The 25949-nt window shown below is 50.5% G+C and overlaps 8 protein-coding genes across 8 annotated transcripts; 2 read left to right on the forward strand and 6 right to left on the reverse strand.

Annotated features, from left to right (window-relative positions):
* Positions 1 to 423: 423 nt before the first annotated feature.
* Aspvir_004496 (CDP-diacylglycerol--glycerol-3-phosphate 3-phosphatidyltransferase) lies at positions 424 to 2138 on the forward strand (the record flags this gene model as incomplete). Its single annotated transcript, XM_043267722.1, has 3 exons — positions 424 to 666; positions 728 to 1080; positions 1136 to 2138. The coding sequence occupies 3 exons, from the start codon at positions 424 to 426 to the stop codon at positions 2136 to 2138; spliced, it is 1599 nt and encodes a 532-aa protein (XP_043123657.1).
* Positions 2139 to 2486: 348 nt separating this feature from the next.
* On the reverse strand, positions 2487 to 4031 carry Aspvir_004497 (ribosome biogenesis protein LTV1; the record flags this gene model as incomplete). Its single annotated transcript, XM_043267723.1, has 2 exons — positions 2487 to 3945; positions 4009 to 4031. The coding sequence occupies 2 exons, from the start codon at positions 4029 to 4031 to the stop codon at positions 2487 to 2489; spliced, it is 1482 nt and encodes a 493-aa protein (XP_043123658.1).
* A 551-nt stretch (positions 4032 to 4582) lies between these two features.
* Positions 4583 to 6616, forward strand: Aspvir_004498 (ribosome biogenesis GTPase LSG1; the record flags this gene model as incomplete). Its single annotated transcript, XM_043267724.1, has 1 exon — positions 4583 to 6616. One exon carries the CDS (start codon positions 4583 to 4585, stop codon positions 6614 to 6616), a length of 2034 nt encoding a protein of 677 aa, XP_043123659.1.
* Positions 6617 to 6925: 309 nt separating this feature from the next.
* On the reverse strand, positions 6926 to 8459 carry Aspvir_004499 (acyl-CoA dehydrogenase family protein; the record flags this gene model as incomplete). Its single annotated transcript, XM_043267725.1, has 4 exons — positions 6926 to 7735; positions 7797 to 8009; positions 8075 to 8320; positions 8385 to 8459. 4 exons carry the CDS (start codon positions 8457 to 8459, stop codon positions 6926 to 6928), a joined length of 1344 nt encoding a protein of 447 aa, XP_043123660.1.
* An 845-nt stretch (positions 8460 to 9304) lies between these two features.
* Aspvir_004500 (Spo12 family protein) lies at positions 9305 to 9875 on the reverse strand (the record flags this gene model as incomplete). The annotated part of the gene is made up of 3 exons (XM_043267726.1): positions 9305 to 9410; positions 9482 to 9571; positions 9715 to 9875. The coding sequence occupies 3 exons, from the start codon at positions 9873 to 9875 to the stop codon at positions 9305 to 9307; spliced, it is 357 nt and encodes a 118-aa protein (XP_043123661.1).
* Positions 9876 to 10705: 830 nt separating this feature from the next.
* On the reverse strand, positions 10706 to 13225 carry Aspvir_004501 (Sad1/UNC domain protein; the record flags this gene model as incomplete). The annotated part of the gene is made up of 1 exon (XM_043267727.1): positions 10706 to 13225. The coding sequence occupies one exon, from the start codon at positions 13223 to 13225 to the stop codon at positions 10706 to 10708; it is 2520 nt and encodes an 839-aa protein (XP_043123662.1).
* Positions 13226 to 14602: 1377 nt separating this feature from the next.
* On the reverse strand, positions 14603 to 16543 carry Aspvir_004502 (putative serine/threonine protein kinase; the record flags this gene model as incomplete). Its single annotated transcript, XM_043267728.1, has 1 exon — positions 14603 to 16543. One exon carries the CDS (start codon positions 16541 to 16543, stop codon positions 14603 to 14605), a length of 1941 nt encoding a protein of 646 aa, XP_043123663.1.
* Positions 16544 to 22943: 6400 nt separating this feature from the next.
* Positions 22944 to 23837, reverse strand: Aspvir_004503 (phosphotransferase enzyme; the record flags this gene model as incomplete). The annotated part of the gene is made up of 2 exons (XM_043267729.1): positions 22944 to 23211; positions 23257 to 23837. The coding sequence occupies 2 exons, from the start codon at positions 23835 to 23837 to the stop codon at positions 22944 to 22946; spliced, it is 849 nt and encodes a 282-aa protein (XP_043123664.1).
* Between the last annotated feature and the right edge of the window lie 2112 nt (positions 23838 to 25949).

Raw genomic sequence — 25949 nt, forward strand, 5'->3', positions numbered from 1 at the left:
GATACCGTACCTGCATCTGGTGTCCATATTCCTGTGCAGGGTTAAAGAGATTAGCACAAAGGTTCCGAGCCTCCGAGTCTGATCCGAAGACCAACCTTGAATCCAATCCTCCTCAGATTCCGCAATGTACGAAGTATGGTCGACATCTTGAGAGCGATATACAGCGATTGAGCTGGTTGGCAGTCTGCAAAGCTGAGGTTCGTTTGAGATAGGGAAGCGGGCAGCCCGTCACGACGGAGGTGAAAGAGTCTCCCGATGCGGTTTAGTGCGTAATTTGTTTGCACTGTTTGCCCTCTATCATCGAAGTGACGACGAAGTGTCTAATCGCGATTCCGTCGTTTGCGAACACGTCGATCTCAATGGAGACTTGGTATTGATTTTGCAACCTCTTGTCGGTCGGGTAGACAGGAAGATCCGTATAGGATGTTTCAACGCATCGGAGGCAACGCTCTGCGATGCACCGGGCGCAGGCCGATTGCTCGGAGAAGGCTTTATGACCGCAAATTCTCCGCCTATACAACAAACGCCAGCACGGTTGCGCCCTCCACTGCCTCTCCTTTGGGTGCAATTACGGTTGAATTGGATCGAGTGGCGCCTCGGTTTGAGGTTCCAGCTTCCAAAGTTACTATTTTAGATTCCCCTGCAAGTTTCTATAGCACTCTCAAGGTAAGGAGGAATGGGGCAATCAATGAAGACCAGTGTCTTTTGTTAACTACTTGGACTATAGGATAAGATACGGAATGCCAAAAAACGCATCTACCTCTCTACTTTATACATAGGCAAAGCGGAACATGAGCTTATCGAAACCATAAACCAGGCGCTTCGGGATAATCCCAAGCTCAAAGTATCCATCCTCACCGATGCCCTACGAGGGACTCGGGAGACTCCAAATCCTTCTTGCGCTTCTCTCCTAGCATCTCTGGTTGCTGAACATGGACCAGATAGGGTTGATATTCGGATGTTCCACACGCCCAATCTGACGGGACTGAGAAAGAAATGGATTCCTCGGAGGATCAACGAGGGCTGGGGCCTTCAGCACATGAAGCTGTATGGCTTTGATGATGAGATTATTCTCTCTGGGTACGAGGATCTGAGACACAAATGCATAACGATGAGCTGATGATGAATTCTATAGAGCGAACCTCTCGGAAGATTATTTCACCAATCGTCTGGATAGGTACCATGTCTTCCAGGACAAAGAACTGGCCGATTACTATGCGGGAATACATGACGCTGTGTGCAGCCTCAGCTTTCAGGTTCTACCGGATCCACATAATGCTTCGGGATACCTCCTGGATTGGCCGACGTCCAACGGCGCCCCTTGTCCCTTGGATGAGCCGGAAGAATTCATTTCCTATTCAACAACTGTCTTGCACCCCCTCATCCAGCCTCCCTCTAAAACCAAGCCAGCGCCTGAATGGAGTTCGTCGAGTCAAACACTCGTATACCCTGTGGCTCAGTTCACTCCGCTGTTGAAGCCTGATACGTCTACGGAGTTCCCCGCGGTTACCGCTATTTTGCGCCTTCTTTCTACTTCACATGTCTTCTCTGGTGCCCGCTGGCTCTTCACCGCTGGCTACTTCAACATACATCCGGTCCTTTCTTCTCTCCTCATAGCAAGCACGTCCACCTCTCACACCGCCTCGACTACCCGAGGTACCGTGCTTACTGCTTCCCCGTGGGCGAATGGATTCTATGGCTCTCCGGGAGTTTCTGGCATGCTCCCTGCCGCCTATACACATCTTTCAGCCAAGTTTCTAGACCGAGTCGCAGAGGCACAGCGCACAAACTCCATCCAGCTCAAAGAATGGCGACGCGGGACCGTCGGGGAACCAGGAGGTTGGACTTATCACGCCAAGGGGTTGTGGATAACTCTGCCCAAGGAAGAACACCCCAGCATGACATTTGTCGGAAGCAGCAACTACACGAAGCGGAGCTACAGCCTGGATTTGGAAGTCGGCGCGCTGGTCGTGACCAATGACCAGGAATTGAAACGGAAATTGGGGGCTGAGACCGATTGGTTGCAAAAAGATTCTCAAGCCATCTCGCGCGAGGATCTACGGCGGACCGAAAGACGAGTCTCTTGGAAGGTACGATTGGCGATGTGGATCGTTGAAAAGGTTGGGGGTGCTCTATAATTTGCGTCCTCCTGGAGAGGATCTTTCTGCGCCTGAGAAGATTTATGATGTTGTATCTTGGAATGGATGAATCCATATACCCATGTATTATAGAGTCACTTGTATATATAGGTGGAGAAGGAAAAACCTCCAATTGGCAGACTTGTACAGACTTCTAGCCCTTCATTGCGATGAACATTCAACTACTGCCTCCAATATGAGCGTATATTAGACGCAAAGGAAACGCATCATACTTCATTCATGAAATAACGTGTGGATATGGTCTAAAAAATGGACCCGAAACGCCCAATGCCAAAGCTTTTAGCTGGAGAAAATGAAAATGCATCGTCGCAGTTCGTTTAAGGAGAATTATGCCCGGCCAGAAACCTTTCCTGGCACTCTAGCGGGCCCGAGACCCTGTCGGATCTCCTCCAACATCTTGATTCCAATGGCCTCGTTGCCGTTTTTGCCTCTCTTGGCCTTGGCGCCCTTACGCTTTGCCTGGGCGCTCGTCTTATCATCCCACCCGGCAAGGAAGTCGTCCATGACCTCATTGAAGATGTGTCGCGGGGCTACCTCGCGCCCATTGGCGTCAATGAGGCTAGGCGCTTGCGATGAAGCGGTGGAGATGCCGGTCACTCCAGTCATGCCAGTCATGCCACTGACCATGGACATGTTATCGTCGTACTCCTCGCCTTCCTCGTCGAGGGCATAGAGCGCCTCTATCCTGTCGAATCGGTCGTCAAAGAGTCGGTGGCCTTCGGTACGGGCCAAAGCAGACGACGTCATAGAGTACGCGGAGGGATTGGTAAGTGCGCCCTTGCGCTTCTTTCTGCGAATCGGCGTGCCCCCGACGGTGAAGATGGTGGAAGCGAGAGTGCTGCGCTGCTCCGAAGGGACGATGCTTGGCGGTGCTACTGGCGCGGCTTTCACTTTTGCGTCCTTCTTGAACTTAGCGAACTCGCGCATCCATCCCTGGTCGTCGGGGTTCATGTCTGGAGCCGGTGCGTCGTGGCTTGGCAGTTCTCCAGGCTCCTGGTCATCTGATTTTGGAGGGAGAGGGACGCCGCCGTGGTCCGCTTTGGCCTCCGTAGTGTCCATCTGCACGGGTGCTTTTTCTGTCGCATCAGACTCCCAGCCGTCGTCTTCGTCTTCTTCGTCAAACAGTGTATCCTCCCAGTCGCCTGCATCCAGCTCCTCCGCATGGTTGGTCAATTTGCCAAAGACATCCTCCTCATCATCCGGATCGACATATTCTTCGTCCTCAAGCGCCTCGAGCACTTCACGAAGTCGGGGATCCATGTCAGGCTGGAAACCTGCAATCGCATCGGGGACATTTTGTTGGTCCTGGTACGTCGGTTTGCGAGAGTATGTTGAAGTGGTTGAGCGCAGGTCCGAAGTATATTCAGATCCGTAGACACTGCCGGCGCCAAACTCGCTCCTCGTATCATCCAGAGTCATTTGTTGCTTCAGGGCATCTTCCAGCTTCATCCCCTTGGCCTTGCTCTTTCCCTTGCTCGTAGCCTCCACAAAGTACGACTCGCCGCCACCTGTTCCCAGCTCCCGCAGATGCTGCATGTAGTCATATTTCGAGTCATCGAAGTAAATGCCATAGTTCGCAGCCTCGCCCTCATTGTGCCGAACGGAGACTGATCCAAATTCGCTGGTCAGATCCGAAAGATTTTTGCTGCGCTTCGGGCCTTCTGAGATTGGAAGCGACGGCCCTGAAACAGGATGCAAGACACGATCGTCGGCTTCGGGGTCGTGAATCAAAGGATCATTTTGAGATCGGTGAAAGAGCTGGTATGTGGTGGCATTTTTCTTATCACTGTTGCCCTAGAATTAGTCTGGTTGCCGGCGAGCATCAAATGGAACGGATCCGTCAACGTACATCCACTGCTTGCGAGGAGGCATCTTGTTGGTCTGATGATTATCAACGCCCTAAAATCCTGACTGTCTAATCTGCTCTGTCTCTGCCTATCTCCAAGTCTCTTCGGAGACCAAAAAATCAAAATTTCGCGATAGTGGGATGTTATCGAATCACGTGCTCCCTTATCAACAAGGTCATGCCTTGGGCAGAAACATCGCTGTCACCACTAGTACACTTTGATGTCTGCAGAGTTGCCAAAGGCTACTTGGGATGTGTGAAAGCCAGTAATAGCTTGACCAACAGGCGTTCTAGTCCTGAATTTCCCTTTTCCTTCGGCAATTGTTCTTGTTTGTCGCAACGATTCTCGATGCTGGATGACTCAGCATCTTATCTTATCCACGCGGGGCTTTTCTTTTCTCTCTGGAAATCTTCAACCATCATTAATAATACCACTTTCCTTCCTTTTCCTTTGCCTCCGAGGATTAACACTTCCTTTCTTTCCCTCTGGATACGGCCTCTCTCTATTTTTATAAGGCAAAGAATTTCATTCCAATAGTGGTGGAAGTCAGCGGATTGAGCTGCACACATCGCCACCATGGTTCTCGCAAAATCCAAAAATTCCGTCGGGTTGGGAAACACCCTCATGAAGGATCGGTTCGGCAAGGGCAAAGCATCGAACCAGAAGAAAGTATCACATAACACTGCTATTACTCGTACCGCGCAGGATGGCAGTACTTATGTCACCAATGCTGCCAAAGAAGCGGCGTGGGTGAAGATGCGCAGTATCACGGAGCAAGCCGCCCTCGATGAATTTCTCAGCACCGCCGAACTGGCGGGCACCGACTTTACTGCGGAGAAGATGAGCAACATCAAGATTATTCACTCTGATCAAAAGAACCCTTTCCTTCTTTCCGCGTCAGAGGAGAAGTCGGCGAGGAAGAAGCATCAGCAGAATAAGGGCCGCTTGACCGTGCCGAGAAGACCGAAATGGGATTCCACGACGACCAGGGATCAGCTGGAGACGATGGAGAGGGAGAGTTTTCTGGAGTGGCGAAGAGGACTTGCGGAGCTTCAGGAGAACAACGATCTTCTGATGACACCCTTTGAGCGGAACTTGGAGGTCTGGCGCCAGCTGTGGCGAGTCATTGAACGTTCGGACGTGGTTGTACAGATTGTCGATGCTCGGAATCCATTGATGTTTCGCTCGGAGGATCTCGAAAACTATGTGAAGGAGATCGACCCCAAGAAGCAGAACCTTTTGCTTGTCAACAAGGCGGATATGCTCACTGAGAAACAACGAGAGACGTGGGCTGATTACTTTGAACGCAACAATATCAACTTCCGATTCTTTTCGGCTCATCTGGCCAAGGAGCGGAACGAGGCCCGGCTTCTGGCCGAAGAATCAGGCAGTGAGAGCGAGGAAGAGGACGCCGATGATCTCGCCAATGCGACAAGTTCGATGAACATCAATGATCAACAAGATGCCAAGGATGCATCAGCTGAAGGAGATGGCCAAACCGAGCACGATGGAGGACTCAAGCTTCCCGAATACCGCAAACCTCGGAGGACGGATATTCTCGATGTGGAGGAGCTGGAAGAACTTTTCCTGTCCAACACCCCGGACACACTTCCGGATAATGACAATGGCGAGGGCCAGCGCAAGCAGAAGACAACAATTGGTCTGGTCGGTTACCCCAATGTCGGCAAGTCCAGTACCATCAACGCCCTCCTAGGAGCAAAGAAGGTATCTGTCTCCGCTACTCCTGGAAAGACGAAACACTTCCAGACACTCTACCTGTCGCCGGAGATCATGCTCTGCGACTGCCCCGGTTTGGTCTTCCCCAACTTCGCAACAACCAAGGCGGAACTGGTGGTGAATGGTGTCCTCCCCATCGACCAGCAGCGCGAGTTCACTGGTCCAGCTGGTCTGGTCGCGCAGCGTATCCCCAAGCACTTCCTGGAGGATGTCTACGGCGTGAAAATTAACACTCGGCCGCTGGAAGAAGGCGGCACGGGCATCCCCAGCGCCCATGATCTTCTGCGAGCCTACGCCAGAGCTCGTGGTTTCGCTACCACCGGCCAAGGTCAGCCCGACGAGTCGCGCGCGGCCCGCTACGTGCTAAAGGACTACGTCAACGGCAAAATTCTCTTCTGCCACCCGCCCCCCGTCCCAGAGGGTGAAGAGCCCATCGACCCGCTCGAGTACAACCGCGAGCTCTACGACACCGCCCATCTCCCGGCCCGCCGACAAGCAATGCTCGCCAGAACCGCCCAGGCCGACGCAGGCGGCGAGGAATTCGATGACGACGCGGAACTTTTGTCGCTCGGCTCATCCTCCAAACAAGGCCAGGCCGTCGAGGGGCCGCGGTCGCGGAATCTCGACACGGGTTTCTTCGGCCCCGGCGCGAAGGGCTCAGCCGGACGGCTCACTCTGCCTTTTAACGCCCAATACACCGAGCAAGGCCAGCAGATTCGAAAGCAGCTGACCGGCCGCAAGGAGAGACTGATGGTTGCGCTGGAACGAGGGGTGGATGTGTCGGAGGTGCGCGGCAACTCGAAGAAGCACTTCAAGGGCAACAAGAAGAGGGCGAAGGCGAAGCGCACGAAAGCGGAAGATGACGACTACTGAAAGGTTATGGCAACTCGCTGGCGAGTGATGCATTTGCTGTGATTGTTCGGTTTCTGTCTCATGCCTCTGGTGGGTAGGCGGGGGATACCATGGGATGGGTTTATACCTTAGATGAATTGCATCATCTAGCGAAAAGTAGTAACATGATTTGACTTTAGATACCGGAGTTAGATGCTCTATTTACTGATTATTACGTGCAGCCTTGTAGTACAATAATCCAAGAATTGGTATTGGTATAGAAAGGAGACATTCTCATTGTCCTGCATACTATTTTTGTCCGATTATTTTATATCTAAGCCCGCCAGCTCATCACAGATGACTCTTGGGCTTCTGGAATCCACTAGCCAATAGCAACCGCTCCGCCTCCTCCTTCTGGTACTTCAGCTTGGCGACAATTGCGTCCTGGCGCGACTTGTTCTCGCGTCTACCAAGCTGCTGCAGGTGGACCTCATCGGGTCCGTCGGCGATGCGCAGGGTCCGGATCATGGCCCAGAGGTTGGCCAGGGGCGTATCCTGGCAGACACCGGCGGCGCCGTAGGCCTGGACGGCGCGGTCGATGACGGTCAGGGCGGTCTGGGGGACGAGGACCTTGGCCTGGGCGATCTCCTTGAGGGCGGACTTGGCGTCGCCCTGGTCGATCTTGATGGCGGCGTTGAGAACAATGAGGCGGGCGGCGTCGATCTCAATGCGGGACTTGGCGATCCACTCGAGGATGACGCCGTGGGCGGACAGCGGCTTGCCGAAGGTCTTCTTGCGGTCGTCATTGACGCGGGCGATGAGCCACTCGAGGGCCTTTTCGGCGGCGCCAATGGTGCGCATCGCGTGGTGGATGCGGCCGGGACCCAGGCGGCCCTGGATGATCTCGAAGCCGCGACCCTCGCCCAGGACCATGTTCGAGACGGGCACGCGCACGTTGCTGAAGGTGATGTGGCCGTGGCCGTGCGGGGCGTCGTCGTAGCCGTATACGGTCAGCATCCGGTGCACGGTGATGCCGGGAAGGCCGGCGGGCACGAGGATGACGGACTGCTGGCGGTAGGGGTCTGGGTTGGTCGGGTCGGACTTGCCCATGACCAGGTAGATCGCGCAACGGGGGTCACCGGCGCCGGACGACCACCATTTCTATTGAGAATTGGTCAGGATGAAAGTGCTTTATGGAGAGGCGATTGCAACGTCTACATACCGACCCGTTAAGAACGAACTCATTGCCTTCGCGCCGGATGTTCAGCTCAATGTTTGTGGCATCACTCGAGGCAACATCAGGCTCGGTCATGAGAAAAGCAGAGCGGATCTTGCCGTCGAGCAGAGGAGCAAGCCACTGCTTCTTCTGCGCTTCATTGCCATACTTGGCCAGCACCTCCATGTTACCGGTGTCAGGGGCAGAGTTATTCGTCGCCTGAAGAATCACCCGTCAGCACCCCAATCGTCACTCTTTGCAAGTATCTGACCCGAGTCACCCACCTCAGAAGCAAGCTTGCTCTTGCCGAGATACTCAGCCATCAGACCATACTCCAGGTTACTGAACCCGGCACCCTGAGAGAAGTGGTTCTTGGGCAGGAACATGTTCCACAGGCCCAGCTTCCGGGCCTTGGCTTTGAGCTCCTCTAGCACAGCCGGGGTAGTCTGCCATCTCTTCTCGCCTTCACCGAGCTGGGCATGGAATAGAGCATCGGCGGGGATGCAGTCTTTCTCGACGAATTCTTCAACCTGAGCGCCGCGGAAAGTATTAGCATAGTTGTATCTGGGGGTTGAAATGGAAGAGCCAACATACCAGGTCGAGGACCTTCTTTGCCCGATTGCTCACAAAGGGCTGAGCGATGGGGGGAATTCTTGTGGAGGCGGACATGTTGTGTATGTGGGGGATCAACGAGAGAAGAAAATCTAGCAAGATACTGTGGATTAGAAAATCGAGAATCTGGACAGAATAAGCAGGGCAAAGAGACGATTATAAAGCTGAGCAAGAGTGTGAAACCGTCCGATGGTCGAGATGGAGCTGATTGCGGAGTACTCGCAGTTTGCGGAGAAGCAGCCGAGAACTGCTTTTGAACCTCGGCTGACCCGCTGTTCTCACCGTCTGGATGCTGCAGACTCAGACAGCGACGGTGCTACGCGGGAGATGGAAGCAACATCTAGTGATGAACTGAAAGTCTATTTGACAACCGATAGTTGTAAGATATTACGATATCAAGGGGTTGCAGCATGGATGGTTGATCCGAGGTTCTATCGGTTTACCGAACATTCCCAAACCGAGAGGGAAATGAATCCATAGACCGACACCGACCATCAGTATCAAAGACAGCGACGTGATTTCATTATTTTCCCAAGCTACCATTATGGATCATCGATACAGAGACAAAAGACCAAAAAAGAGACACAAGTCCATTCCCAATTCCTCTATTATCCCACATAATCTCCGTATGAACCCCAGACCAGGAAAACCAAACAACCCAGAAACCCAAAGATAACAGTGTCAGCCTTACCATGTCATCCAATCGTAACCACGCAGGCACTGCCCATGGTTATCGAAAGATGGTAGATGCCCGAAGCAGAGGACTCGAGAAAGAGGCGGTCATGCTATGTATGCTCACCTTTTACCTCACAACGATGCGACCAGCGCACAAGCATGAGGAAAAGGCGGAATATGCAACGTCTTGCCCTCTGCTCTGCATACTATCGAGTGATTGACCAAGTCTAGGCCGTACTGTCATCTTCAAGGTTCTTGTTGTTATGTTCCGCCGTGTTCTGCTCAAAGTTCTTCTTGCCAAGCTTGGCGAAGAGCGATTGAGGCTTTCCAGCACTGCGCAAATGCAGTTAGCATCTTCTTCAAAGGAAAATCTGATAATATTCCGACTCAAGTAGGTGACATACTTCTTGAACCGCTTCCCCTTGAGATCACTCAGCTTCTTCGAGCAGGGACTCATGATATCATCCGACGGAGAAACATAGCTCGCTTGGTTTCTGTTCGCAATTTACAGTCAGATATGTTCTGCTAATCTCCCCTTCAACTGGATAAGATGCACGATTTATGACCAGGACAGAGTTTTCTGCCCGTCGCATCTCTCCAGAGTAATCGGATCTCAAGCACTTTGGGGAAAACTCACTTATCTTCATTCTGCAGTTTACCCTGCAGGACCGACCGATGGTATTCTATTGAGTCCAACTTCTCCGATGCCGACTTGAGATCGTTCACTTTGTCCTGGTTGGCAGCGAGATGGGTGTTTGTTGACCGGTCGGCCAGAGGGGCGGTGGGTGTGGAGTCCATTGTATACAAAGTGGTGGATTTTTCAGACGTGCGTTCAGCGTTCTTGTTCGTATTCACAGAGAGCTTTCAGCACGAGATTATAAGCCTGTCCTGAGTGGAGAGCGTGGAGATGATTGTAATGGATGAGAAATATGTAGAATGAATGCAGAATGACCTTGGATGGAGGAAGCGATGGATAAGCAGAGAAAGAAAAACCGTGCCGATTGTTGTCATGGCAACTACATGTGCCACTGGGAACTCTGACGCTGCTATGCTTGACATCATATGCACAGAAACGAGAAGGCTTGAGAATAAGTAAATAATAATTGGATAGCGATATGTCAGGCAAGTCATCGTCTGTCATTCAAATCATAATCATAGTGGTATCTAAACATACATATAAACATAGACAGAATGATATCGAGTACAATTGTACAACCGCCCCTGTCCTACACAGATAAAACGAAAATATAATGGTCATCCACTGCTTCATCTGTTGTTTTACAGCAGTGAGTACAGAGAACTGTTGCAGCATAAAATCAAGGAGTCATGAAGGCTAGCGTTCCCCAGTCAACGTCACTTGGTTGATTCCGTGCAAGGCCTGGTGACAAAGAGCCGGATTAGCGTTCAGCTGAACCCGAGAACTCAGCTTGTAAGCCAGCGCCTCAGGAATGGCAGGAATTAGCATTCCGGGCCGCCGAGATCTGCAACAAAGACTGTTTATGACTCTGTACCCGCCCATTGCCCGAGTGACAGCCGTTCGTCCCTCGGACAATGCTCCCCTTATGACTCTAGAGGTCGTGCGAGCATCCCCGAGCCGTGTCGCTGGCCCAATAGGTGGGTAATTGTGCTCACGCCTCCGTGGATCCAGACGCCTCTGAATCCCCATCATCAGTGTCTTCGCTGCCTTTCAAGACGGGAGGGCTGCTTTGCGACCGGAACTGGGGAGGTTCGATGTTTGGCAATTCAAGATCGCCAGGGGTTGGCGATGATTCTCGTTTCTCTATTGACTCAAATGGTGCTGATGTCTCTGAGGTTGGTGTTGGCGGCGAGTATGCGATAGTCGGGCTCGGCGCACTATCCTGCGTGTCGTCCGTAATATTCCTCCTGTTACCGCCTCGATATGACGACGTCGGCCTGGTAGAACTGGGACTCATGGAGGGCGAGCTAAATGGTGGAGATGACGATCGTAAACTGTAGGATCGAGACACCATGTTTTGCACGCTGGGGAACTCCATATAGCTGCTCACTGCACCCCGAGAAAACAAGACCAAGCCAAAGCAGAAGAGGACCATGATGCTTTGAATCACAGCGACCCGCTTCTGAAAGACAAGTTCATCTGCCAGGACACCCAGCTGCGCACTCAAGGAGAATATCTCCTGGTGATATTGGATGCGCTGGGTTTCAAACTCCAACGCAACCGTCTTCCAAACCTGATCATACTGTTCGCGGAACTGTCTCAGTTCATTCAAAACAGTCACATTCAGATTTTCGAGAAAGGTAGAGGTTTTCGACAGCTGGCGCTTCTCGACTTTGCTAAACGCATCACGCAGTATACGTGACTGCTCCTCGATGTATAGAAGAGACAAAGTCGAGTTCGACTCCAGCATCTGCAGCCGCTTGTTGACAGACTTGAAAAACGACTCTTGCGTAGTCGGGTTAGGTGATGGTGGTTGAGTTGCGGAAAATTTGGTTGAGTCTACTGAAGAAACTTGTTCTTCCTGGGATGAGGCTGTAGATTTCTGGTCTGCTTCCGACGTGGTATCGTGCTGCACAGGCTCAGATATGGTGGCTGTCGAAGCGGGAGAAGGGGTGCCGTCAGCTCCGGACTGTCCAGCAGCTCGTCGAGCATCGGGTGCGTCTTTGGTACCATCACCTGCACCGGGTACGATAGGCACAGAGTCCTCGGGTCCTGGTGGCGTGGTGTCCCTCGAAGACGAGTCATGTTGGACAGCTGCGTCAGTTCTTTCCTGGCCAGCAGGTCTCGTCGGTGTATCCTGCGCACTGCATGTCTCAGAATCTACATAATTTGCCAGAAGCCTCTCCAGCCCTTGTGCTGGGTTCGGGCAGGTAACCTGGGGTTGAGCCTGCACTTTCTTGCCCGTGCCTTCGCGAGTTTCCGCACCAACGTCAGACGGATTTTCGGATGGCTCTGCAATCTCCGCGTCAGTGGCGGCATGGTCCGGCTCCAAAGTCACGTCGACAATCTCATCGTCAACTCGACTAGCCTCGCCATCATGCTTGTATTCCTCCAGCATAGTCGTCCCATGGACGCGTATGAGACTCAGAGGGCAGTAGAACTCGTTTCCGTAGTGCGTCAGAAACTCAATCTTCAGATACCGAGCCCAGATCAACGGGTTCTCCACCGCGAAAGCTTGAACTTCGCGGGTATTCCTGGCTTCAAAAATCCCCAGTTCTCTCCACTGGTCCGGTTTTGGGGGGTATCGATCCGAGACGCTGACCCGGAAGGTATGAAAGATGGAACTGAAGAACTCGTAGTTTGCAAGAACCACAGTGTCCACCAGGATATCGTCGCACAGCTCGAGAATCAGAAACTTATTTTTAGCCCGACATTCATTTAACATGTAGCTGTCTTTATTCTCAATCAGTACGGAAGACGAGCCCTGACACTCGGGGTTGGTCTTGAGCACCGTAGCAGCGCAGTCAAAGGAGGCGTAATTGAAGCGCTCCTTGCACGTAGTCCCAGCGTCTTTCCTGCGCGAGCTGCCTAGAACTCCAGGAGATGGGGCACTCCCATCTCCACCAAGTCCGCTATCAATCGACCCCGCGCTTTCTCCCATGTGAACCCCCGAGCCAAACGACGGCGGTTGCGCGGCCTCTGGCGCGTCAGCCCCGAATCCACCAAAGTCAAGTTCGATCTCCGCGTCTTCTCCCAGCGAATCCAGCGCGTTGCTGATCCCTGTAGGCCGTCGTCGGCTCTCGTTCCCTGCCACCCCACTACGCCGGTTTCCCCCTACATTCTCCGCCGACTGGCCAACCTTTGCTAGATTCTGCTTCTTCCAATCTTCAAAGGATAGGAACTTGGCGTTATCGAGGGGCGAATCTGTGTCCAGCTCTTGCTCCTGACCAGGGTGTTGTTGTTCAGTCGCAGGGCTGGCGATGCTGGTCGGCGACGAACTCTCTGAAATAGTTGACACCGTAACAGAAGGTCCCCCAGTGACCGTAGTTCCTGCCCTACTCCATCGGGTCTCGATGCAGACAGGCCACCGAATAAACTCGGCCTCAGTATCCCGCCAGCCCCTTGCCAGGCATAGTGGCGGTGAGTGCTCCCGTGCCGCTTCTCCAGCCGCAAGCAGGGCAAGGGTGGCCAAATGAACGAGAGATGCGCCCGCACATCGCCCCAAAAGCATCATGCACACGGTGCTGCAGAAGGGAAAAAAGGGTATGCTCAAGTCGAAAGCCGTTATCCCGCTAAACTTCTGCTAGCACGCTTTGACCCTGAAGTCGCCACTGATAAAGGGATGTCGGAAGATGTTTTGAATTAGTCGACTAGATCATATTCATGGTGTGTACATTGCCCTCTGTAAACCATTCAGAGTAATGCATCATGGCGTCAGCGCTCCGGAGAATAAAGCGAAAGAAGGCTTATCAGTACATGGGCTTACCGCGTGCATTCGGCCGCGGTTGCTTGGGCCAGTTGTCGCAAAGAATGAACGAAGATCGAAGAAAGAGGCGAGCAAGGCAGGTTTTCGAGCACTGGTGTTCTAAAAACGATGGCCAGTATTAATTAGACATGTCTGAGTGAAAAATGAAACTGTGTCCACAATTGCAGCCCATGCAAAGAAATTCGTCCCTGCGTCAGGTCGAGGTGGCTTTCTGCGGCTGTCCCCAATCGGCCAACGGTCTGTGACCGCCTTTTCCACTCTCGTCACCGCTTCGAGAATGTATCGCGATGGAGTTGATAGGCAGCTATGTATGTGCACACTCGGGGATTCATTTCCTTTTAACTGAACTACTAGGGTAATTAATGAGACCAAGAGACGATTCACGAGAAATTATTGATTCAGGACTATTCCTTGGGATTATTGTCCACTTCACAGCCTACCTAATCAGCTGTTCCACCTAGCTAGCTACATACAGTACAGTGCCTTGGCTCTTTCAAAGGAACCAACATAGACAGAAAGTGGAAGACAACAATAGTCGCTATTCCCGCAGCTTTTCCTTTTTTTCCCCGCTTTTTCCTTCAGACTCGTGCAGAAGATTCGATGAATAGTGGATGTCGAACGTAAACCATCCATCTCATTCGCCATGCACCGTCACACCTTGCCCCTGTGCCATTGCCAAACCGTCACACATTGCACCTTTTGATGTTGTTGAAGAGTATGTGAACACATAATGTTGAACTCGAACAGAGCGCCCAACCTCCTTGGAATACAATCCCAGTGGTTAATCCGCTGATGAGTCACTTTTGAACTGCTCGCCGCCACCGCTTGCATGCTCCAGAGCGAGCTATAATATACAGGAATAAAAACGACAGACATGACCACGCGCTCCAATGCCGTGAACAAGAAATTCTATCTATGAGAGTGCACTTTGTTTTCTCAATGAAAATAGGAGAGAGGCGAGGAAAGTGTTGAAGAGAAAATCAAAAAGTGGAAAAAAAAAAAAAAAAAAAAAAAAAAGGGGGACGTATATAGGTTTTCTCTGCTCTTCTTCCAAAATGGATGAGACGGAACAACGGGACGGAAGGACATTGGACACAAGGTGAGAAGACGATGGTGATGACGTTAGAGATGAAGGTCGTGCCAGCCACCCACAAGATCAAGATCTTCGTCGATGCTTCCATCGTAACCGCAGGGAATGAAAGGCTTCACGGCCTTGGGAGATTCCACGGCATCACGGCGCTTACCCTTCTCCGGGAACGGGCGGCGGCGACGGTCCTGATGCGCGAGGTTATCTTTCTTGGCCCAAGATCCGTAGTCGAATCCGGATGAGCCAAGGCCCCAATCCTTTCGCCAACTCATGGTGTTTGAAGTCTTCGGCTGGCCGAATGATCTTTCCGTAGGTTTGTAGTTTCTTCTTTTATCGCCTAGCGCAGCCCACTTGTCCAGATTCGACTTCTTGGGTGAGCTTTGCGAGAAGCGAGGAGTCAACCTCACAGCAGAAGTACCAACATCGGTGAGAGGTGACTTGGCAGTAATGTCGACGGGCTTGGTGGGAGGCGTCTCCTGCGCAGAAGAACGGGCATTGAGAAGCGAGGATGACTTGGGCTCAAGAAGACCAGTCGCGGGAGTAGGAACATCCATGCCGCTGCTCTCATGGCTCCAGCTACGGGAGTTTGTCTCGTGCCGTTCTTGGAAGACGACATCCTCATGTTCGGATTCCTCATCCTCATCCCAAAGGTCGCTCCAGCTCTTCGAAATCTGGTCGTTCTTGTTCCGCCCGAACACCATGGACAGAGAAGGTACCGGTTTGGCTGCATGGCTCGGAAGAGAACCTGTGATTGGCACAGGATCCGAAGGAGGTGGGTACCTAGGGGCAATCGGACGGAAGGCAGTAGACTTGAGAGATTCACCCAGAGAGGAGTCGAGAACGGATGCCATAGATGGAGTGCCCTGATGAACGGAGAACCAGGAAGTACCAGCCGTTTCCGAGGCAGGGAAGAGGTCTTCGGAGTAGCTCTCGTTGTCGGGGATAGCAGACAGCTGGCGGATGGCTTGGGGCGGGCTGGATTGCAAAGCTTTGGCCCAGGGGAAAGAATCGCCTTGGTGTGCAAATGTGGTTTGGACCGAGGGGGTACGGAGAGGCTCGCGGTTGGCACTTGCAGGAACAACCTCGCGGTCGTCAGTGCAGAAATCGTCCAATACCTCATCATCGGTAGTGAAGGAAACCGCTCGCACGAGGGCATCACGGACACCGGCGAGCGAGCGTTTCTCAGGATCGACGGCCAAGGCAAATCTCAGGATTTCAAAAGTATCCTGGGACATGTTGGTGAAGATGTCGAAGAGAGACTGGCGGTCACGAACGTAATCCACGAAGAGAATGTCCGATTCCGTGGGGGTTGCAAAGGGATTGCGAGCGAAGAGGACATTCAGCAAACAGATGCCAATCGCCCAAATATCAGCCTTGGCAGGCGAATAGCCATTAGCACCCGGGTCGTACTGTTCGGGGGCCATGTAGCGGTCGCTCCCAACGCACGCTTCATGACACCAAGCAGCACGAGTTGCCAAGCCAAAGTCACCGAGTTTCATCGTGCCGTCCTGCGTCAAGAAGATGTTCTCCGGTTTGATGTCACGGTGGTACATGCCATTCGAGTGAAGGAACTCAACAGCACTAACCAGCTGCAGCATGAAATCGCGAACATGCTCCGTCTCCAAGGGACCGCGGTTGTGCCGAATTGCTTCATAAAGATCGCCGTTGGCGCAGTACTCCAGAACGAGGTACAAATGAGCCTCTGTCTCGAATGAGTGAATAAGATTCACGATATTCGGGTGGTGGGCAAGGCGCTTGTGACAATGAAGCTCTTCAAAACGATCGTCGATCGCATATGGAGCCGATGGATCATCGGATGGTGCCTTGGTCAAACACTTGATGGCCACATCTTGACCGGTCTTGATATCTGTAGCGAGAAATACCATACCAAAGGATCCATGGTTCAAGGGAGCCACGGTCCTAAAACGGCCATCCAAGAGCTGACCTTTAACAAAATTGTTCTTCAAGCAATCCATGACTGATGATTCGGACAGCATGACGTTCGTTTGAAAAAGGATATGCGGTCGTTGGAAGAGAGGATCGGTGGCGGTCCGTGAGAGCTGTCTCTTTAGACAAAAGAGGAAAGGTTGATCAGGCAGTATGAGACCTCTCGGAAGGCCAATGCAGAACAGAAAGCAAGAAAAAGCAACCAGGCTATAAAATATGATCAAGAAGGAAAACCAGGTCTGCAATGCCAAGAAGACCTTGACCACCGAAGAGGACCAACGAACAAAGGGAGTAGAAAAGAATCGAACGAGATGAAAAGAGAAACACCGATTGTTGACTCAGACTTTCATATAAATACCGGAGATGATAACAAAAGGGAAAGATGACAGTGGGTGCGGAGCGCGGTTCAGAGTACCCGGGGAGGGTTTGACGAGGCAAGGAAATAGTAAAGACCGTTATTGGTTCATCTGTATATCGTTTCAGAGAATGAGACTGAATCGAATGAATAAAGAACGAGTTTCGAGTGAACGGCTATGTCCGGTAGAAGGACACGAGAAGATATGAGGTGAGAAGAAATTGAGAGACGATAGAAACGCTGCGTGATATCGTAACTTTAATGCCAAAGTATAACAAACAAGTCTCGTAACTTATAGAGCTGCCTTCGAACACCAGGCTGAAGGGCGAGGAAGATGGTGTGACTCAGAAGCCGAGGAATTAATAAGTCATGAGTTCAAGAGGGCGTGCAATGCAAAACTTGCAGAGGTGAGAGCTGGTATATAAAAGGGCCAGAGAAGGCAATGGACAACTGTTATCAGGCGTCTTCAACAGAGTCGAAGACCCAGATATCAGCACCCGGCCCTGGTTTGGCGGAGATTGACAGACAGCGAGGCAGATCTCACGCTCAAACGAACCGATACCCTCACACCTAGTATATTTGTTGCAATGTAGCACGGTTCTGGAGTGAATTGCAAGTCGCAGAAAGGTTGGTTACAAATGACTTCTTATCCGTGGTTGACTAGCGGTATGAGTCACGGTAGCTGGAGGTGTTCGGGAGGCCAAAGAGACGATACAGCGGTGAGAGGAGCTCGAAGCAGACAAGATGAGTGCACCTGCTCAGAACAGATGGAGAAACAAGGACCTGATCTGATTTTAGGAATTAAGAAGCACTATCAAGTCGCAACGGGTTGAGGTCGAGAAGAAGGAGGCTGGTGAGGGTCGTGGTTGATCCGGATAAGGATGAGAGGAGTCGAGCAGACGGTCGGGAGGCAAATTAGGTAGGTATGTAGGTAGTGGTGGACGGACGATTTAAAAGCTCAGGTGGGTTCGAATCGATGATGAGGAGGAAGAGTAGGAGGAAAGAGACGTCGGATCAAAGATAGAGATGGGAGAAGAAGAGAAGGAACAGGGACAGACTAGGAGTATGGAGTAGGAAGACGAGGCGATAGGGATGGGGAGAGGATGGATAAGGAGATTGCGGGTACTGTACGGAGTATGACTGCAACTATAGACCAGCGATGAGCAATAATGTCAGGTTGTTGGGCCGGGTATGGTTATGTAATAGTAAGGGAGGAGGGGGTGCAGGCAAATACTTCCGTTACCTAAGGCAAAGACGGCACTCGGAACCTTGGGGGAGCAGGAAGTAAGGTAACAGGCCAGTGACGGAGAGAAAGCGGCCGAACGAGCTCGAAACGTCCTACGACTGGACGAAGTTCTATGTGGGTCCACTAGTGGATTCTATCTGAGCCAATCTGTTGTCATACTCGCCATACCAATACGTCGCCCTCGTGGTGACGACTGGTAGGTAAAGTAACTTAGGTAACGAGGTAACGACAATACGTGCGAAGGGGTGATCTTCGGTCGGCCCACCCTTCCTGATTGCTGGCAGACGGGTGCAGGGCAGGTCGCAGGCGGCACTAGCAGGTCGAGTCTGTTTTCGGAAATGGCCCCACACCCCCCTGAGTGATTCATCCTACCTTATGGACAGGTAACTACAGCAAACCTTCCCATCCTCGTCATCACAACTAAGGTACCTTATCATCTCTATTATTATTATCTTGAATATCCTCATTATTAGAACTAAGGAAACAAAAGTCCAAATCACTAGCTCCAATATTGAGTCTTAGGTAGTCGTTGAGAAAGGATAATTTATTGTTGTTCCCCTTGGCCACATGACGATGTATCAGTTCGTAGCGTTCCAGTAATTAAAATCATTATCACCCAGGTACTCGAAAGGAATTAGAACTCTCCAGGCATTCCTGAGCACAGTCAATTGATTTTCGAGTCTTCATGTAGCCTCCCTCCCTATGATAAATTCGGATCCATTTATGAATCTGCTACGTAGTCCCTGATTCCCAGGGCCAGGAGTGTACATTCGCTACTTGGATCAGCGGTTATGCATTAGATATAACAGACTTTGCTTGTTAGACCTACTGTGGAGCAGCTGATAAAAGCATAAGGTACCTAGTATTCTGTCTTGATTCTTGGTTAACTGAGTTCCGCAGCTGTGGTAGGCTGGACAGCAAATCAGATATGCCTGGAAATACTCCGTCCATCGTACATATTAGGTACCAAGTAATCAAAGGGAACAACGGTGCTAAACAAGTTCCTGCAGGTCCAAAGACTAAACAGGGTCTTAAGAGGACATGCTTCATTAGAGTGATAAAAGAAAAACAACTACCTTGGGAGCGTGAGTAGTTGATATCTCAAAGAGACCATAACGTATAACCAGTTGGCATTTCCGTCTCCAATTTTGCAATTGCACCACAATTTCCATCTAGAGCAATGCCCGGCTTTTGCCATCAAGGGCAGCTGGGTATGGGTAAACAATGATGTGCGAGTCGATACTGGGCGAGACCCTCGGTGGTGAACCCGACTAGTCAACCGGATGATGGAAGACGATGATGCATCATGGGCCACCCCCAGTAATTCCCTCGCCGATGGCGGAGCAACGGTGGCGGTAAGGCTACTCCATTTTCGGCTACATGCACTGCCGCTACTGCAATCTGAACCAATAGGGAGCCGCCGAATTGATACTAAATTCAGGCTGCATGACGCCACACCAAATCGGATAGCGCAGTGACCAATGATCACCTGGCTCGAGTGTCTGAGACCTGAGAAAGCCTGGGGTGTCAAGGATAACTTCGATCCAAAGGAAAGCATGGGGAAACGTCATTTCAGGAAAAGATATCAGCATTTAGCATCATATTAGAGCGATATTAGGGTATTTTTATTGATATCCCTGTCATACCTCTCTACTAGGTGGGTTAAATATTAATTAAAGTCAAACGAGCGAAGATCTAGATATGGGATGGCCAGTTCTTAGGAACAGGAACAGGTACCTGGATTATAACAATAAGATTTTCCTGCAAATGGCCCGGCTCAAACGGTCCCAGTACTGCTTATGGAAAGCAACACCCCCTGTGTCGCACAACTGATACCTGATCTGCGCAATCAACGTTGAACAGCCTTTGGCGCGCGGGATTCTCAAACACAAGTCCTGCAATAATCATGGAATTGTATCAATTTGCGGGGTTTTCGAAAAGCAATTACACCTGAGAAACCAATGTATCAGATTTCAACAGCAGCGGGCGGGGTGACACTTGACACATTCATCAAGGAGGGAAGAATGAACAATGCATGGCCAGTCAATCATAATATTCGACTGGCTGCCGCTCTTGTCACTGTGAAGACAACAATCTCAACTCGTCGTCAAGGAAAGGACCTAAAAAACGGCTTGGCCGTGGCTGGCATGCATGCTGGATGCGCATGCCTGGCAACAGCTGGCAGAGGAATGGACGGACTGACTTTCCATCAAAGTGTGTAATCTCGGCGGTGAGGGAGCGGGAAAAGGCCCTTGAGCTGCGGCCTACGTTAGCCCAAGCTTGACCGCTTCCTTTCTGTATGCATGTGTCTCTACGGAGTAAAGTGTAGACTTTTTTGACCTTGCAGTTGGCGTTGCGTGTTTCTGAATGATGCACCTGCTGTTGCCCTGAGACCGACTCACAGGGTACAGTGTACAGCACAGCAGACTGGAAGATTGGTCGAGGGTGCATACAAATCATGGAGAGCATGACATATACTTCCTTATAAGCAGGTACACAGTACCTTCTGGGCTGTTGAGGAGACTTGTCTAGTCCAACTTGGTACCTTAACTACTTCAGATTACTTCCCCGATCACCAATCGCGGACATCACCTTGATCAACCGCCCTAGCTGGCATCACGCGATAAGCTCCCTCCGGATCAACCATACAAAACACACCACACCATCCTCTCGTGGTCTGTTTCCCGCTGCCGCTACAAAAAGAGATCACTTATCTGTTGGCTGACGGCACTCTTATGATTCTATCACTTTCCATCACTTTCTATGCTTCCCTACGGATCGGGCAACCTTCTCAAATCATTTAATCAATCCCAATTGGGCAATCTGAGCTTGATGCTTGCCTCTAGTTGATTGTCAAGTGTGGTGGCACCAAGTCGTTCATTGGAGATTCCTTCCAGCAAGGTATTTTGATACTTTGGTGACCTTGGTCCCAAAGACATGCGTCTTTGCTAGGGTTCTCAGAGATGGCTGGAGACTTCCCTCGTCTATGCTTGTCGTTATCGTACTGGGGTGTTCCTCAAATATTGGCCGGTGGTTGACAAGCACGGCGCTCTTGCTTCGCCATACTCGACATCTGGCACTTTCAGTTGCCGTCGATTGACCAAGGCGTCCGTTTTTGGATCACTTCGCGTTCCACTCACAAGGGAAACGCCAGTTGAAACCAACCAGAGGAGTAATCCGACCTACCGTCGGGTGTCTACCCTACCTTCGGGGTTGAGCGCATCTTCTCGCCAACTCAGCTTCTCGTATTGATCGTTAGGTTTGGCAGATTCTGCATGGATGGCTGGAATGATGGACGCTTATTCACCACAGCAGCTTCAGCCGTTGCGTTTAGATACGTATGTCTACGAGTGCTAATACATTCCATTATGTCCATTAGCAGCGCGGCTGGGCGCTGACAAGAATAACGTCGGATAGAGTCAATTCAGCAGTCATCCGTGGGCTGTGGGGACCTCTTTCTCTAACTGCATAGGGATTATTTCCCTTGTATAAGGTAGCCCATATTGGCTTCCTAGTCAAGTCGCTTCAGGATAATTGTAAACACTTACGGGCAAGTATGGTTGGCTGCTCTGGTGGGACAGAGTATTCCCCCAATGCATGGATCTACCCTACATAGATAGATACCTTGTGCATGTAGTCCGTACCGAATGCGCCTTGAACGATATTGAGGTTGGAGAACACAGAGAAGGCACAGTTTCCGTCCTCCAGATCAGCCATATCTCTGGTCAATCTGGTCAACCATGCAGAACAATAACATACAAAATTACGCAGACTATCTTCGGGTCGCATGTCTACTTTCCCTGCCAGAATAAGAACCATAGTGGTGGGTATGATTGTATGATTTCTGACTAGTCATTGTGCACCACAACATGTCCATAGCGCAAGAGGCAACAGAGGAATTCCCACCTTCTGAAGGTTACGAAGTCGCATGATCAAAAATTCCCTCCCATGTGGCGGAAGAGGATCTACAATAATCATAATACCAGCCTTCTTTTCTGCACTAAGCAACCTCAAAAATATGAGAGGGATCCAGCAACCTGCCGTTGCAAATACAACTAGTCTGTCGATTACCCCGCACGATCTTCGAGTCGCCCAGTCGTATGGAAATTCCTCGGTCCTATCTTCATGGGCATTGGACAATGTCAAAATGGGGTTAACCTCACAATGATGTGATTTGTCCAAAGAGGTCCAAACTTTAGGTAGATAGCTGTGCTTACCTCTATCGTACAGTCCCACTTGACAATCTCTCTCCATATGGGGTAATACATAAACCGGACATACATCACCTGCAATCTTCCAAAGTTAATTAGGATCATTGCCGGAAGCTGTGCAGACGACCGAGTATCCAGTGTCTATCTAGTGGGATCTATTCCCCGTTCTCTGGGACCTTTGCTGGATTTCTGGCACTGGCTTCTGACTATCGAGTCTCAGCAGACCGAACTGTACTCGTAGATAGAGTTGAGGCCTGCTGTAAGAGGACGCCTCTATTCATCAAGTGCTGTCTTGTCAACGGTGCCACCGCGTTTCCTGAGCGCGGAGAATAGGTATTGAGTACGGTTGGGCTCAGTGGCTGCGTTTCCCCGGTTTCAAGAATCAGGGGGTCCTTCCTTCTATTGCACTTTACCTTGAGCATTTTTTTGAGATTGGACGACAACTTCGCCATTGAGTCTAAACTGCCAACTTAGGATCTTCTTAAGGACATCCCGTGGCAAGTAGGCCATAAGTGGATCAGGTGCAATAGAACATCAATTCAAGTGGATGGTAAAGCATGATCTATCCTGAGGGATTTCTCGCAGCACGGCGTGTTTGCTTTTCAAAATGCAATCGCTCATCTCATGTTAGATCCTGCAATCAATCCAGGCTCTCTAAGTTCAGCGAAGGTTTCAAGTGCACGTTCGTAATCCTCATTCGAAGTCCAACCATCACGGTCCAAAAACCCTCGCAGTGCGTCCCAAAACTCTGCTTGCTCATTCCAACCTTCTCCCTCTCGATAGTGTGTTTTCAGTTCCTCGTCCGTGAACTTGATCGGACAAGCAACCTCGTTGTTCATCTCATCCCAATGGCTGCGGTTCGTATATTTGTTGGTCACATTGAATCTAAAGTATAGCTAGGAGAACATACGCGCGACACGGATAAGGCACTGTCTGAAGGGTAGGATATCGTCATCCCAAGTGTTTGTAGAAAATACTACTGCGTCTTTTCTTGTACGCCCGTGAGGTAAGTCAATGTTCTCGTGGAGGACTGGGTTTGTCCTCTTTGTGTCGGATGCATATGCCCAGAGTACAATAGATTTTTCCACTTGAGCCCGGATCCGAGCTCTCTCGTCTTTGTCGTCGATATCCTTGTAGTGCTGGGGAATTCCAGCATGATTTCTCCATTGTAAGCTACTAATTTCGGACGTCGGGAAGAGAGGACCAGCCCAGATATCCTGCCAGTCTATAAGTCCAGTAACCGTGTTCCCCTCAACAAATAGATTCGGAGCATGGATATCCCAGTGCCAGATGGTAGACCTGTTCAGCTCTTTATTGTTCGGCAAAAGATAGTCGGAAACATCCAGCAACTTGTTGTAAAGCTCGTATGGGCATAGGGGGAGTTTTGCCTTGACATATCGCGTAAACGATCGAGATAGGAGCTTCTTTTCAATAGCAACAATCTTCAACTTATGAGCAAGCTTCAGATCATCCCAGATCCCGCCAAGTTGCCTCCCAGTAGCTTCCTCCATAAGTATATATTCTGATCCCACAGGGTTATCTGCTTTTCACTCCAAGCTAAGACTTTTGCGACAGGTATTTCAAGGATAGTCCGAGCCTGCGAAGGGTCAGAGGTATGCTTCTATGCCTCATTCTCAGGGAAAGATGACTTACAAAAACCATGGTCGCAACGCAGTTGTCTTGCACGAATGTCCAACGTTAGGATATGGTATACGTGCACTCACTGTCGAGTTATCATCCGTAACAAGTCGGAAGACCTTATTGAATCCGCCCTCCGCGATTTTTGTCATATAGGAACCGTTTGTATCGATTGCGGAGCTGCATATCCTCGTCCCACAACCATCTCCCGCTTGAGTAACGGTAAAATCCCTCATATTGGAACTCTGGATGTGCGGATATAGTTCGAACGGGACTGAAGGGAGGACTAGATGCTGAGGGAACGAGACGACGAGTGAAGAGCAGTGGTGTCCGTTTAACAAGACCAGCTATGCGAAGGATTGGAGTCAAAGTGACGAGATCAGACATGTTTTGCTTGTATGATGTCTACGATTTCCCGTAAACAGGATGTGATATAGATAATGGCATGGTTGAGCCGGTGAGCGCTTAATCTAGCCTTCCCAGACTGTGTGAGTCCAAAAAGGCAACGTCTTCCTATTGCTTCTATCTCACCTTCCTCGTAGTTCTGAAGCCTCCCAAGTGTCACCTGTAAAGAGTCCAAATACTTGAATACAGCTATAAGCAGTATTTATTGTAGAATAGCCGTTAAGAATTGATGTACCTTAATGGCGTGAGGTTACAACAGTTCACGAGGACATGGCTGACAGCCGGCCTTGTCAGAGCTAGAGCGACGTAGTCAGGATGATTGGGACTTACTCCTGAATTGCTCCTGAAACCCACGTAAAAAGATCATCCGCGCATAAGCAGCTCTCCAAATTGACGTTGGTAATTATCATGCATCATAAAGAACATGAATCGCGCATTTCTTCTGGATTGAGTCATTGAGAGGCCTCCGCATTTTTGCTTTGTTGATTATTGTCATGTCCGCATTTGCGTAAAGAGTCCTTCCTTCAATGCTGACTACAATTAGCAGATTGATCTACAAGGCACATCCAGGCTGCATCATGAATACTCCCTTTCTGTACGGAGTACTATCACCAGATAGCCACCCTACATGAGACTTATCCCACTGATGCTCCCACGTTGATCCATCCTTGATCCTCGTCTGACGAGTCGACTCCTCTCCTGCGCTTGCTGAAAGGAATGATGGCATATTCTGGTGTAACATTCCACCCAGTGACAAGCGATAAATAACAATATGAGACCGTTCTTTGGTCTCCATAGCCCTCTTCATGACGGACTGGCAGTCTACGCAGTACTGTCCATGAGCTTCCGTGGCTGTCACACAATAAGCAGCGTGTTTGCCGTCAGCAAACGGTTCTCGAGTCAGCTTCAAGAACAACCTCTTGCATAGGCACGCAGGAATATGCATATGTCACTACCATCATGATCCATTCCCCCACCAACTGCCAGAATCCCCTCAACAACATTCCACCTGATTTCATCTTTGTTTGACAATGTCTCATTTTTGGCTCGGCTATTTAATTTTTGGTATCTACGTAAGTATTGTCTCATTGGAAGGTGGGATTGTGACATATCTTGCATGCGGAGGTGCAACTGGAATCATTCCGTCTGACATCTTCTATCAGAGTATCTTTCTGATTGCGACATGGCAGATACTCAGATGTCACTCATGGGAATTCTCGCCTACTTTTCAGCGAGCTCGATGACTTGGAATGAATCTTCAGTCATGATGTCCCAGATCTGTATGGTGCATCAGCAGCAGCGGATGCTTGTTCCGTTCATGCATAAGAATCTGTTCACGCATTACTCTAAAGACCTTCCACAAAGCTGAAATACTCTATCTGATATCAGTAATTCAGAGAGACATCAAATGAGATGATGTAGGATTGGCTGATGTGATTGGCTCGTCGGCTTCGGCCGCACCCACCGCCGAGACGGAGAGAAAAGACTCTTCCGCTTCGGGAATTCGATGGTGATATCTTATCCCATAGAGAGTACCTAAAGGGATATTGTTTTATCATCATCGATTAATACGGGCACCT

Source organism: Aspergillus viridinutans, assembly GCF_018404265.1.
Source record: "Aspergillus viridinutans IFM 47045 DNA, scaffold_2, whole genome shotgun sequence".
Classification (NCBI taxonomy): domain Eukaryota; kingdom Fungi; phylum Ascomycota; class Eurotiomycetes; order Eurotiales; family Aspergillaceae; genus Aspergillus; species Aspergillus viridinutans.